Here is a 14688-nt window from a genome sequence, read left to right as displayed (position 1 = left end):
TTAAATAAAAAAACTGGGTTTAATATCCTTTTAAGTAGTTTCATAGAGCTAAGGCAGAACAACTAATTTGCATTGTAACCAATAGACATTGGCAGAACTTTGTTACTTGGCATTTGTTTACTAAACAAATGTTGAATATGCAGATACCATAGCTCAGAAACCACACTCATCCTCAGCCCTGGCATACTCCTCTGACACGGTACCTATGCAGGTGTGCCCGTACTGCTGAGCGACAATGGAGAAAATCTCAGAGTTCAGCTGACTTTCTTCACTACAAGTTCATCTTGACTCCTACTATTCTGCCCTTAATCTTTATAAGCAACAATACTTCTCTACTCTCATCTCTACTCTTTCCTCCAACCCAAAACTTCTGTTTTCCACATTCAATACTCTTCTCCGCCCACCCCCACCTCCTTATACAACTTCTCTCTAAGCTCAAGATTTTGCAAGCCACTTCAATAACAAAATTGACTCCATCAGAAATAAAATCAGCTCCCAACATACTACCAAACTCCCCCTCAAAAGCTCACAATCATCCAAAACCCAAATAGCCATAAATTTAGCTCTTTCGCCCCTATTACCGAGGAAGAAGTTTCTGCCCTTATACTGTCCTCCCACCTCACTACCTGTCCCCTCGACCCCATACCCTCACAGCTACTCCCCTCTCTCTCTTCTACCCTTACCCCTATACTCACACACATTTTCAACCTCTCCCTCAGCACTGGTATATTTCCCTCATCTCTAAAACATGCACTGGTCACACCTATCCTCAAAAAACCTTCTCTCAATCCAACTTCCCCATCCAACTACCTCCCTATTCCCTACTCCCTCTTGCCTCAAAGCTCCTTGAAAAGCTAGTATATGCACGTCTATCCCATTTCCTTAAACTAAACTCTCTTCTTGACCCACTGCAATCTGGATTTAGTCCCCATTACTCCACAGAGAAAGCAATTGTCAAGGTTACCAACGACCTACGTACAGCAAAATCCAAAGGCCACTTCTCTCTGCTTATCCTCCTTGCAGCCTTTGATACTGCCAACCACCCTCCTTTGCTCCAAACCCTCCAATCCTTTGGCATCTACGACACAGCTCTCTCGTGGTTCTCTTCCTATCTTACCGTAGCCTTCTCTGGAGCATCTTCTGCACCATTACAACTTTCTGTTGGGGTACCTCAAGGCTCTGTCCTCGTTCCCCTTTTCTTTTCAATCTACACGTCATCATTAGGTTCCTTAATAAAGTCCCACGGGTTTTAATACCATCTGTATGCCGATGACACCCAAATCTACCTCTCTGCACCAGACCTACCTCCTTTCTTACTAACCAGTGTCACTAACTGTCTTTCTCATATCTCATCTTGGATGTCCTCTCGCTACCTTAAGCTAAATCTCTCCAAAACTAAACTCCTTATTTTTCCCCCTTCATCCAAAATCTCCACCCCCAATTTTTTATAACTGTTGATAATTCCATCATTACCCCTACTCCGCATGCCCGATGACTTGGAGTCAAACTTGACTCAGACCTTTCTTTCACTCCTCACATTCAGTCCTTGGCTAAAGTCTGCCACTTCCACCTTAAAAAACATCTCTAAAATTAGACATTTCCTTACACAAGACACAACTTAGATTTGAATCCACTTTCTCATCCTTTCCGTCTCGACTATTGCAACTCCATTCTCTCTGGTCTACCTAGTTGCCGCCTACCTCTGCCAGGCTCATCTTCCTTAAACGTTGCTCTTCATCTGCTGCACCTCTCTGCCAATCCCTTCACTGGATTCCTCTTGCCTCCAGGACTAAACACAAAATCCTCACTGACATACAAAGCCCTCAACTGCACTGCTACCCCCTACATTTCAGACCTTGTCTCCAGATACTCTCCCTCTTGTCCCCTTCGCTCTGCTCACAATCTTCTACTCTCCTCCTCTCTTGTTACTTCGTCACATTCCAGTTTACAGGACTTCTCCAGACTGGCTCCCATCTTGTGGAACTTCCTGCCTCGCTCCACAAGACTCTCCCCTAGTTTTAACAGCTTCAAGTGCTCCCTAAAGACTCTACTATTCAGGCATGCATATAACCTGCACTAAACGCCATTGCTTTCTCCTTGAACCCCTTAGAATGTAAGCCTATGAGCCCAGCTGTTTGTAGATCGCCTTCATAAGAGCCGACTACAAGAGTGCAACTCTCGGCAGGGCCCTCTACCCATTTGATCCCTATAAATGTTATCTTGTATACCGCCTATGTTTATAGCACTGCGGAATCTGTTAGCACTCTACAAATACCTGATAATAATACTTGTGTGTTGCACTATTACACTAATAAATCCAGAGCAGAAAACAGCTGAAAGCTTCTCTTGTGCCCATATTCAGTATTAGTTTAATAAGCAAAAGCCAAATAATGAAACTCTGCTCATGCCTAGTAACCAATGATAATAGTAGTAACTGCCACATATATAACCATTTTGAGGCTTCATCACCACCTCAATGTCCTGATGAAGCTACATGACAGGTTTTCTGCCTGTAGATCACTACTTTCTTGTGCATAGAGCTACAGCTAGAGTATTTAAAGTGACACAAATCCAGCCCCATAAGAAACATCTCCATAATTCCAGTGGCTGTAACGCTAACTTCTATAGAGAATAGGTGAACATCCATGCAGCCTTTTCTAAGTCTCTTCTCAAGTGCCAGGCCTGGCAGATCCTGAAAGAGCTGAAACTTCAGCAGAGGTTGAGAAGGCAGAATGCTAGCCTATTCTCTCCATAGAAGTTAGTGTTACAGCATCCAACTGGTTTTAGCACTCTAATTCTATAACAGAAGTGACAGACGAGTAAGGTAAGTATGTTTAAATGCTATTTGATTATATAAACGTTCATAATTAAGGGAGACTAAAGTCAAAATTAAACTTACATGATTCAGACAGAGTTTGCCCTTTTAAAGATACTTTCCAATTTATTTTCATTATCAAAATTGCTAAAGTATTTTTTTTACGCACACTTTAGGAATAACCAGCTCCTACTGAGCATGTGCAATAGCTCACAGTGTGTATATATAAATCTATGATTGGCTGATGGCTGTCACATAATACAACATGCCGGCAAATTAAAAGGAAATTTTGAAGTGTTATTGCAATTCTATTTAATGATCATTTATCTTTGTTTTTCTTACATCATTTGAAAGGTAAATAACATTAGAAAATGCATTGTTTCTTCTTGCAGAAGAGCTTTTGTAAGTCATTCAAATTTAAAAGGACCACTCAGTGCAGTAGAAATGCATAGTTAACAAGTGCATAATAAAAAGACAATGATTTAACACCTACTCTGAATTTCAAATAAGCAGTAGTTTTTTTCATACAAATTTATTTTTTCTCCCTTTTTCCGGCCCCCTGTATCATGTGACAGACATCAGCCAATCACAAACTAGTATACCCTGTGAGCTTGTGCACATGTTCCGTAGGATCTTGTTCTACAGAAAGTGTGATTATTAAAAGACTGTGCAATATTTGATAATGGAAGTAAATTGGAAAGTGTCTTAAAACGGCATGCTCTATCTCAATCATAAGTTTATTTTGAAGTGTCCCTTTAAGGAATAGTTAACCTTATAAAGTCAAATTCAAAGTGAAGAGCACATAATGAATGCTAATTATAGAGGATTTGTTGTGCACAAAAATAGGTGTTGTAATAAATGTAACAATGTTAGTTCATCATCATTTATTTGTATAGCACTGCAGAATTCCCTAGTGCTAGGTACAAAAGTAGGGAATACAATGATAAAGATTTGTGGTGAGATACAAATACATAACAGACTAAACAAAAACAGTTAGTACAGAAGGAGGAGGGCCCTGATCCAAAAAGCTTACAGTCTATAGGTTAAGGGTGTAGAGACATAAGGTTTGTGGTAGCTTGTCACATGAATTGTAGTTGCAGCAGTGTAATATACCTTTAAGGACTGATCCCTCCTACCAACAGCCAAACCCTATTTAAAGCTCACATTGCCATATTCAAACTGCCTGTTAATTGATGTACTTTGTTTAAGCCTGCTCTGTTAAGAGTTTAGCTTTATATTCATAGTTCTAAAGACCAGGTCTCTGTTTATTTAACCTTAGAATTATTCAGCTTGTTATAACCTTTACTAGGTTATACTCCTAGAGGTTTATTCAATTCAAACCTTTATCACATTCAGCTATTCAGTATTTTTTGCAGCCGCAATATTTAGCTCTGTGTAAGATTCCAGCATCAGCTGTGTATCGGATCATCGTTACCGCAACCGGAAGTAAGTCACACTCTCACCGGCTTCTCACTTCTCCACACGCTGTGGGACAAACAAACCTCCGGATCTTTTCTCATCAGGTATATTCCTCCCAAGACAAAGGTACTGTGATCGCTTACTTAGAGACTGAAGTGGTAAGATTATATGCCGATAAATCCTCTAAGAACTCGTAAGCACTATTCGTACAAACCTGTGACTGAACAACCAGTTATTCATATATGCTTCCAAAAGGATGTGAATGAATGTGTGGGACTTGTAAATATTTTATTCCAGTGAGAGTGTGTGAAGTTTGTTTGCGATACTATTGAAACACCTGTTACAACTTGTTGAAGTGATTATTCCTGCTGAACATTATACCTCTAACCAAGTCATTAAGCCGAAACTTGAGACAGCTATTCTAACACTGCTCATAGGAAACCTGTGTTATAATAAACACACGTTGTTTCTTTTCCAGTGTCATTCATTACTGTATTTGTTACTAATTAGCTCACAGTTTATGATCTTAGTAAATATAACCATTTTGCTGAGACTTAAAACACAAGAGCAACAAAACCAATTTTATATTGGTCAGGAGTATTACAGTATTAACAGGCCCAAATATCTGTTTGTCTACTCTTTAAGCCATGGAACCACAAGAGATTCAGAATGAATTCTCTAACATACATCAAAAGTTGGATTACCTTGCACGTGGCTTAACAGAGGTGCAAGCAGAGAATACAGCTTTAAAAGCCTTACTAAAGGAATGTTTAACCCCTAAGGAGCAGGCTACTCCTGAACCTCAAATTCAGCCTCCTACTCCTTTTTCTGGTAAACGATCAGTTTTCAGAGATTTCAAAAATGCATGCAATTTGTTATTTACTTTGAGACCTAGGACTTACCATAGTGAGAGAATAAAAGTTTGCACTACTATATCTTACTTACTAGGGGAACCTAGAACATGGGCCAATAGGCTGTATGAAACAAACGATCCTGTAATGGATTCATTGCAGGATTTTTTCTCTGCTATGTCTATCCTATATGAGGACACTAACACACAGATTAACGCAGAGACCAAACTGCGAGCTCTTAAACAGGGCAAAAGAACCGTAGAAGAGTTTATCACTGACTTTCAGATGTGGGCTTCAGACTCCAAATGGAATGAGGTCAGCCTCAGAAATCAGTTCAGGCTGGGATTATCTGAGAGCTTAAAAGATGAGCTCTCACGAATAGAAATGCCTGAGACATTATCAGCTCTCATAAAAGTCTGCATTACTCTGGACAGACGTCTAAGAGAGCGCAAGGTAGAAAAATCAGTTTATGAGACACTTTCTAGACGCACTTATCCCTCACTTACATCACAAGAAAAGACTTTATCTAACCCTATACCTATGGAAATAGGAACTATAAGGGGTCCACTTACCTCAGTAGAAAAGATAAGACGAAGATTGGCAAATCTCTGTTTATATTGTGCACATAAGGAGCACTCTGTTAGTGAATGTCCATTACTATCAAAACAAAGAAAGGGTAAGACAGAATCTATAAAACAAATATATAACACCTCTAAGACACAACATCTAACTATTCCCCTTTCCTTACAGTGGGATCAAGACAACCTACAGACTGAAGGACTAATAGATTCTGGGGCGACTGGAAATTATATTGACACTGATTATGTAAAAAAGAATAAAATACCCACTGTGTGCAAAACAAACCCAGTTTTTGTGAAGTTAATTGATGGTACATTCATTCAGAATGGACCAATCACTCATCACACCATACCACTTTTAATAACCACATCCAAGGCACACACTGAATATGTAACTTTTGATATTATACCTATAGCACAGCACTCAGTCATCCTAGGTTATACATGGTTAGTTATTCATAATCCTGAAATAGATTGGACACAAAACACAGTAAACCTAAACTCAATCTATTGTACTAAGACTTGTTATCCTCACTGTTCTATAGCTACTATGGAGCAGGGTATTCCATGTGTATATCAGGATCTGGCAGACGTATTCGATTTGAAAGAAGCTGAAAATTTGCCTCCACATAGAGCATTTGACTGCCCCATTGACATTATTCCAGGATCACAAATACCTCATGGCAAAATTTATCCAATGAACCAAAATGAGCTCCAACATTTACGTACCTACTTGGATGATAATCTGAGAAAGGGTTTCATTACTCATTCAACCTCTCCAGCAGCGGCTGGGATATTCTTTGTAAAAAACAAAGATGGAACTTTACGTCCAATTATCGACTACAGAGCTCTAAATAAGATCACAGTAAAGAACCGATATCCACTCCCTTTAATCCCTGAGTTACTAGAAAGACTTACTGGGGCCACTGTATTTTCAAAACTGGATTTAAAAGGAGCTTATAATCTAATCCGTATCAAGAAGGGTGATGAGTGGAAGACTGCTTTCCGCACCAGATACGGATTGTTCCAATATAACGTTATGCCTTTCGGATTATGCAATGCTCCGGCAACCTTCCAGCATTTCATAAATGAGATATTCCACGATCTCACAGATGTTTGCGTCATAATCTATTTGGATGATATCTTAATATATTCAAAAAATATGGCTGAACATGAGAAACACGTTCGTTGGGTTTTAACTAGACTTAGACAAAATAAGTTATACGCTAAGTTAGAAAAATGTATCTTTCATACATCAGAAATAAAATTCCTGGGTTATATTCTAAAACCCAACAAGATTGAGATGGATCAACAAAAGATTCAGGCTATTATAGAATGGCCAAAACCCACTACCACACGCTCACTCCAGAGGTTTCTGGGGTTTGCAAATTTTTACAGGAAATTTATCAAAGGGTTTTCCTCAGTTGTAAAACCACTATCTCAACTAACTAGTAGCAATCATAAATTCTGTTGGACAAAAGAGTCCCAAGAAGCTTTTACTAAGCTAAAAGAGCTTTTCACCTCAGCACCAGTTTTAACTTTACCAGACTACAATCAAGCATTCATATTGGAAGTAGATGCTTCCAATTCTGGAATTGGAGCAGTATTATCACAACAGAACAGGGACACCAAACTGATTCATCCCATTGCTTTCTATTCAAAGACTTTCTTACCAGCAGAAAGTAATTATTCTATTGGTGACAAAGAGTTACTAGCTATAAAACGTTCACTAGAATATTGGCGACACCTTTTAGAAGGAACTAAAGAACCCTTTCTGATTTATACCGATCATAAGAACCTAGAATACTTAAGGACTAACAAGACACTTTCTTCCCGTCAAGTAAGATGGGCACTTTTTATGGATCGGTTCAATTTTTTAATAACATACCGACCAGGAAGTGCAAATGCGAAAGCTGACGCTTTATCAAGACAGTTTGATTCCAGTTTGCCACAACACATCTCAACACCAATTATACCAGAAGAAAAATTTTTGGGAGCACTCACTGGTTTAGAGACTGAAATATTATCAGCTCTGAAAGATGAGACTTCAATACCACCAGAGTGCGTTAAGGATTCAACTACAGGATTATTTTACCATAATGGAAGATTATTCATTCCTGAGTCTCAACGACAACTCATATTGAACAATACCCATGACAATGTATTATCTGGACATACAGGAATCCAAAAGACCATTGAGTTAACTAAAAGGAACTTTTGGTGGCCTCATATGGAAAAGACTATTTCTGACTACGTCATAGGCTGTGATGTCTGTGCCAGAAACAAGGCTGAGCATAGAAAACCTATAGGTTACCTGACGTCACTGCCGATTCCTGATAGACCATGGAGTACCATATCCATGGACTTCATTGTTGATTTACCAGATTCACAACATTATAATACAATATTTGTTGTAGTGGATCAATTAACCAAATTAGCTCACTTCACACCTTTAAAGGCTCTTCCTAGTGCCTTTATAACAGCAAAAGCATTCATTAGAGCTATTGTTCGCCTACATGGTTTACCATCCACCATTATAACTGACAGGGGTACTCAATTCACCTCCGCTTTCTGGAGATCACTCTGTAAGTCACTCAAGATTGACACACGATACTCCACAGCATTCCACCCACAAACCAATGGGTTAACCGAACGATTAAATCAAACATTAGAACAGTACCTCAGGTGTTATATTACGCATTTACAAGATGATTGGGTAACATACCTCCCTTTGGCAGAATTTTCATACAATAACTCTATTTCCTCTTCAACAAAGATGTCCCCATTTTTTGCCACATATGGTTATCACCCCACATCAATCACTCTTTCAAATACTCCAGTCAATTCTCCAGGTGCTACAACTTATCTCAATACCTTACAAGATCGATTAGAACAAATAAAGGCACACCTCGTTCAAGCTAAAGACAGACAAAAACATTATTATGACCAAAGACACAGACCCTCACCAGACTATAAGTTAGGTGATCAGGTACTTCTTTCTACTAAATATCTAAGGTTACAGATACCAAGTAAAAAATTAGCTAATCAGTATATAGGACCTTTTTTCAATTGACAAAATCATCAATCTTAATGCAGTGAGATTAAAGCTACCACAACATTACAAAATACATAATACATTTCATGTCTCATTATTAAAACCGTATACTTCAGACCGAAACAGATTAGATTTGACAGTTCCTCCTCCCATACTCCTAAACAATCAAGAAGAGTTTGAGGTAGAAAGAATCCTAGATTCTCGCATTAGGAGAAGGAGATTGGAATATCTGATCCAATGGAAGGGTTATGGACCAGAAGAGAATTCTTGGCAACATCACTCGGAGATTAACGCTCCAAGACTCCTTAGGCGTTTTCATCTCCGTTACCCATCTAAACCTCACCCTGAATCACCGGGGGTGATTCCTTAACGGGGGGGAGATGTAATATACCTTTAAGGACTGATCCCTCCTACCAACAGCCAAACCCTATTTAAAGCTCACATTGCCATATTCAAACTGCCTGTTAATTGATGTACTTTGTTTAAGCCTGCTCTGTTAAGAGTTTAGCTTTATATTCATAGTTCTAAAGACCAGGTCTCTGTTTATTTAACCTTAGAATTATTCAGCTTGTTATAACCTTTACTAGGTTATACTCCTAGAGGTTTATTCAATTCAAACCTTTATCACATTCAGCTATTCAGTATTTTTTGCAGCCGCAATATTTAGCTCTGTGTAAGATTCCAGCATCAGCTGTGTATCGGATCATCGTTACCGCAACCGGAAGTAAGTCACACTCTCACCGGCTTCTCACTTCTCCACACGCTGTGGGACAAACAAACCTCCGGATCTTTTCTCATCAGGTATATTCCTCCCAAGACAAAGGTACTGTGATCGCTTACTTAGAGACTGAAGTGGTAAGATTATATGCCGATAAATCCTCTAAGAACTCGTAAGCACTATTCGTACAAACCTGTGACTGAACAACCAGTTATTCATATATGCTTCCAAAAGGATGTGAATGAATGTGTGGGACTTGTAAATATTTTATTCCAGTGAGAGTGTGTGAAGTTTGTTTGCGATACTATTGAAACACCTGTTACAACTTGTTGAAGTGATTATTCCTGCTGAACATTATACCTCTAACCAAGTCATTAAGCCGAAACTTGAGACAGCTATTCTAACACTGCTCATAGGAAACCTGTGTTATAATAAACACACGTTGTTTCTTTTCCAGTGTCATTCATTACTGTATTTGTTACCAATTAGCTCACAGTTTATGATCTTAGTAAATATAACCATTTTGCTGAGACTTAAAACACAAGAGCAACAAAACCAATTTTATATTGGTCAGGAGTATTACAAGCAGAGAGTCAAACAGTTCAAGAAAATTAGGATGAAAACAGAGGAGAAATGGTAAGCCTCTCTAAATAGGTGGGTTTTCAAAAAGCATCTGAAACTATTCAAGGTTGTTGACTGGTAGAGTGGGGTACAGAATTCCAGAGAAAAGGAGCAACACATGAAAAGTCTTGGAGGCAAAAGCGGGAAGTAGAAATAAAAGGAGTAGAGAGCTGTAGTAGGTCAGAGATTTATTTGAAGAGGCTGGGTCGGGGAGTATTTGGATATGAGAGGGAGTGAGGCTGTTGAGTGTTGATTAGGTTGTAGAAGTCAATATGTGACCTACCTATCTCCTCTTGTAACAATAATAAAGCTTGTATGGTATCGAATTTAAAAAAGAATGGAATTCTAATAAGAATATTGTTTTTACATCTTGACTATCTTGTGGTTATCACAATCAAAATTTCAAAATTGATAAAGTAAAGTGGGGGAACTGTTACGTTTGCTCTTTATACATCTGTGGGGCAGAATATTATATTTATTTCTATTATGTCTGCCACCTAAAAGCCATCAAATCTAAATTATTGATCAAGACCCAGATATACTGTACATGCTAACATACTGATTAAATTAATTTTAGCCTAGCAAAACTGTGTGTTAAATGGTATACAAGGGCATATTTACTGTAAATAAAAGCTTGCAATCGATCCATGAATATCCTATGACATGCTTGTTAGATTTTTAATTCCTGCATGGACTTCGACACCAGATGACACACTAACCTGCAGTCGACAACACAATAAAATGGAGCCATATCATGTGTGAAGGAGAATGAGCAAATTGTAGATTGAGTTAATGAAGAAAGTGTGCCAGCTGCGTAATCGTTAAAGAGAAATGAAACCCAAAACATTTCTTTCATGATTCAGATAGAGAATACAATTGTAAACAACTTTCCAATTTACTTCTATTATTTAATTTGCTTCCTTCTCTTGTTATTCTTTGCTGAAAGGTTTATCTAGGAAAGCTCAGGAGCAGCAAAGAACCTAGGTTCTAGCCGCTGATTAGTTAATGTATACATATACGGATTGTCATTGGCTCACCCATTTGTTCAGTTAGAAACCAGTAGTGCATTGCTGCTCCTTCAACAAATGATACTAAGAGAATGAAACAAATTAGCTAATAGAAGTAAATTAGAAAGTTGTTTCAAATTGTATTCTCTATCTGAATCATGAAATAATGTTTTTGGGTTTCATGTCCCTTTAACAAAGGTCCCAAACATTGGTGGGACCTTTTACATTGAACCCACTTTTAGACATGAGGAACACCTTGTAAATAAGGGGTAAAGAAGGGTAGTGCTTGTACATAGTGTTTATCCAAATACCAGAAACCAACATGTATTGGAAGGATATGTGAGAAAAAACTTTGGCAGAGAACCTCTTAAGTATGATGAACCCTTGCAGTTTGTATGAATGGAACAAAGGGAGGACAATTATGTATTTGATCTGAATGGAATCCACCCAATAGTAAGATAAATGGAATGGAGCACAATTTGAAGGACAAAAAAAAAAAAGGCAGCCTTCAGAAAGCAGAAAACTGGAGGGAGATGGGTTTGGGCATTAACAGAAGGGATCCTTCTCCAATAATTTCTTTTTTTTCTGTCTTTCGCCAAGTGGCTTAGTGCTATCCCAGAGTTAATGGCTCATCTACAGCTTCATAAGCCGTCACAAAGAAAATGAGAGAAATACATGCCAGATAATTATATCTGGCTATAGGTTGTAATACAAACAGTACATATATTCACTGGGTCTCCTTACTGAATGCCGTTTAAAACATTGTAGACTTAGACATTCATGAAACATACCATATATTATCCAAACAGAATGCATCATTTGTAATAGTGGTAACATCATATTTGTATACATGGACTGTTTAATAAAAGTTTAAGTCTACTGCGTTTTGAATTGCATCTAGTGCAGGAAATCAAGTGAGGATATTTAGTTAGACGGCATGGAGGGAGGCTTCACTTAGTTCAGACTGAAGCAGAATATGGTTCAGCTCTTGACAAACTGATCTTTTTCCTAGAGATGGAAGGCTGGCCTGTGTGCAAGGTTGTCTTTGGCTGCACTTTGTATAATGAGATGGTTTGCACATTGCTTCACTGACTGGAGAATGGCATTGGGGTGAAAAAGTTAATAATTTAAAGGGACACTGAACCCAAATTTCTTTCTTTCATGATTCAGATAGAGCATGCAATTTTAAGCAACTTACAAATTTACTCCTATTATCAATTTTTCTTCTCTATCTTGCTATCTTTATTTGAAAAAGAAGGCATCTAAGCTTTTTCTTAGTTCAGTACTCTGGACAGCACTTTTTTTTTATTGGTGGATGAATTTATCCACCAATCAGCAAGGACAACCCAGGTTGTTCACAAAAAATGGGCCACATCTAAACTTACATTCTTGCATTTCAAATAAAGATATCAAGAGAATAAAGAAAATTTGATAATAGGAGTAAATTAGAAACTTGCTTAAAATTTCATGCTCTATCTGAATAACGAAAGAAAAAATTTGGGTTCAGTGTCCCTTTAACTTAAAAGGAAACAACTTTAAAGTTAACATAACTTTTTTTCAACATGAATTATTTTATCATTAAACAATGAATCATTTAACACATTTTGTTTGCATAAAGTTTTGCAAATTAAGGGCAGATTGTAGCTACAACTTTTGGGAATTCATATTCCTGATATCCTTTGCTATGGTCAATAAAGGGACATGTGTAAATGATCATGTGATCTCAGTTATAGTAAAGGGACATTTAACACTACATACATTTTATAAACCTCCCTCTAATTATGGGTGCAGACATTTTAGATATTAGACAACACTGAAGATACCTGATGGACGATTGCTGCACATGTGCAAACACTTATCAGCACTGGAATGCAGTGGAAGCTAGATTTCATGGCAGCACACATAAGTAGAGGGAGGCCGAGAATAACCTCAATACTTATAAAATGCATTTAGTGTTTATTGTCCCTTTAAATGAGAGATTACATATTTAGCTTGCATAGCGTCTCTATATAGCACTGGATGCTAACATTTGCACTAATGAACTGAATTAGTGTAAAGGAAACTGCAGGGCCACCAAATAAAAACGCTATATATTTTAAGAGTAATTCATTGAAATGTCCTGCTTCATTTTGGTCTCTAGATAAATAAATGCAAAATTAATATGCTTTGTAGCTACCTTATTCCAGTAATACCTTCTATCTTAATAGCACTTAATCATAAATACTACTACTAATAATACATTTGTCCATTTCTACAAACTGTTAATTGAATTACTAAAGAATTTAGTGCTTTTGGCTTAGATTTGTTACTTCTTATCAAATATCAACTAGTATATCTGAACATTTTACCATATAGTGCATGCTCACCATTACATGACCGTTTTTAAATTCCTTCAACCTGCAAAAACTAAAAACGTTACTTATCCCTTTAACAAAAGGAAAAAAAATTAATAAAAGGAAGGAAGAGGTCTTGCATGTTATCCATTACTAGAACGTAATTGGAAGGAAGACTGAGCACTGGTGTTATATTGATCGTTGTGCTACTAGCATTACATGGAAGTGAAGTGCAGATGGGCAGAGGTGGAGGTTATGATGAGGCATTATCGCTTCATGCAGAGATAAAGGGCTGTGAGCAGAAAGGGGAAAGGAAAGAGTGCGGAGCCCCCATGGAGAAAGCTAAAGCCTCCAGGGAGCAGATCTAACTTAGAAGGTACTTAACCCTTCGTGTGCTTTCATCTCTTGACCAGGAAAGCGTAGAGGGGAATGAAGGCAGGGATGAAGAGGAGGTCACAAAAGCGCTCCTCCCGATCTAAGGGGGAAAGAAAAACATAATTTATGCTTACCTGATACATTTATTTATTTCCGGATATGGTGAGCCCACGGAATCATCAATTACTAGTGGGAATATCACTCCTGAACAGCAGGAGGCGGCAAAGAGCACTACAGCAAAGCTGCTATATATGTCACTTCCCTTACCCATAACCTCCAGACATTCGGCCGAAGGAAAAATGAAAAAAGATAACACAAAAGTGTAGAGGTGCCTGAGGTTTTAGAAAAAATAACTGTCTTAAATAAAGGGTGGGCCGTGGACTCACCATACCCGGAAATAAATACATTTATCAGGTAAGCATAAATTATGTTTTCTTTCCTAAGATATGGTGAGTCCATGGAATCATCAATTACTAGTGGGAATCATTACCAAAGCTAGAGGACACAGATGATAAGGGAGGGACAAGACAGGTAGACCTAAACAGAAGGCACCACCGCTTGAAGAACCCTTCTCCCAAAAGAAGTCTCAGCTGAGGCAAAAGTATCAAAGTTATAAAACTTTAAAAAAGTATGCAAAGAGGACCAAGTTGCAGCCTTGCAAATCTGTTCCACAGAAGCTTCATTTTTAAATGCCCAGGAAGAAGAAACAGCCCTTGTGGAATGAGCAGTGATTCTCTCAGGAGGTTGCTGTCCAGCAGTCTCATAGGCCAAACGAATAATACTCCTTAGCCAATGAGAAGTAGCCGTAGCTTTCTGACCCTGGCGCTTCCCAGAAAAAACAAACAAAGCAAGCAGAAGACTGACGAAAGTCCTTAGTCGCCTGAAGATAGAACTTCAATGCACGCACAACATCTAG

General features: G+C 38.1%; 1 protein-coding gene across 7 annotated transcripts in view; it reads right to left on the bottom strand.

Annotated features, from left to right (window-relative positions):
* Window positions 1-14688, bottom strand: part of GIT2 (GIT ArfGAP 2) — a 460714-nt gene that overhangs the window by 111438 nt on the left and 334588 nt on the right. For 5 of the 7 annotated variants that reach the window (XM_053702096.1, XM_053702097.1, XM_053702103.1 and 2 more), the window contains exon 16: window positions 13783-13872. The exons of the other annotated variants lie outside the window; for them this stretch is intronic. In XM_053702096.1, coding sequence (XP_053558071.1) covers window positions 13783-13872 — 90 coding nt within the window. The remainder of the gene's footprint in view (window positions 1-13782; window positions 13873-14688) is intronic. 7 annotated transcript variants of the gene reach the window in all.

The sequence above is a fragment of the Bombina bombina genome, chromosome 2 (genome assembly GCF_027579735.1).
Source record: "Bombina bombina isolate aBomBom1 chromosome 2, aBomBom1.pri, whole genome shotgun sequence".
NCBI lineage: Eukaryota > Metazoa > Chordata > Amphibia > Anura > Bombinatoridae > Bombina > Bombina bombina.
Note: the sequence above shows the minus strand (reverse complement) of the source record. Positions and strands in the feature narration are given on the sequence as shown.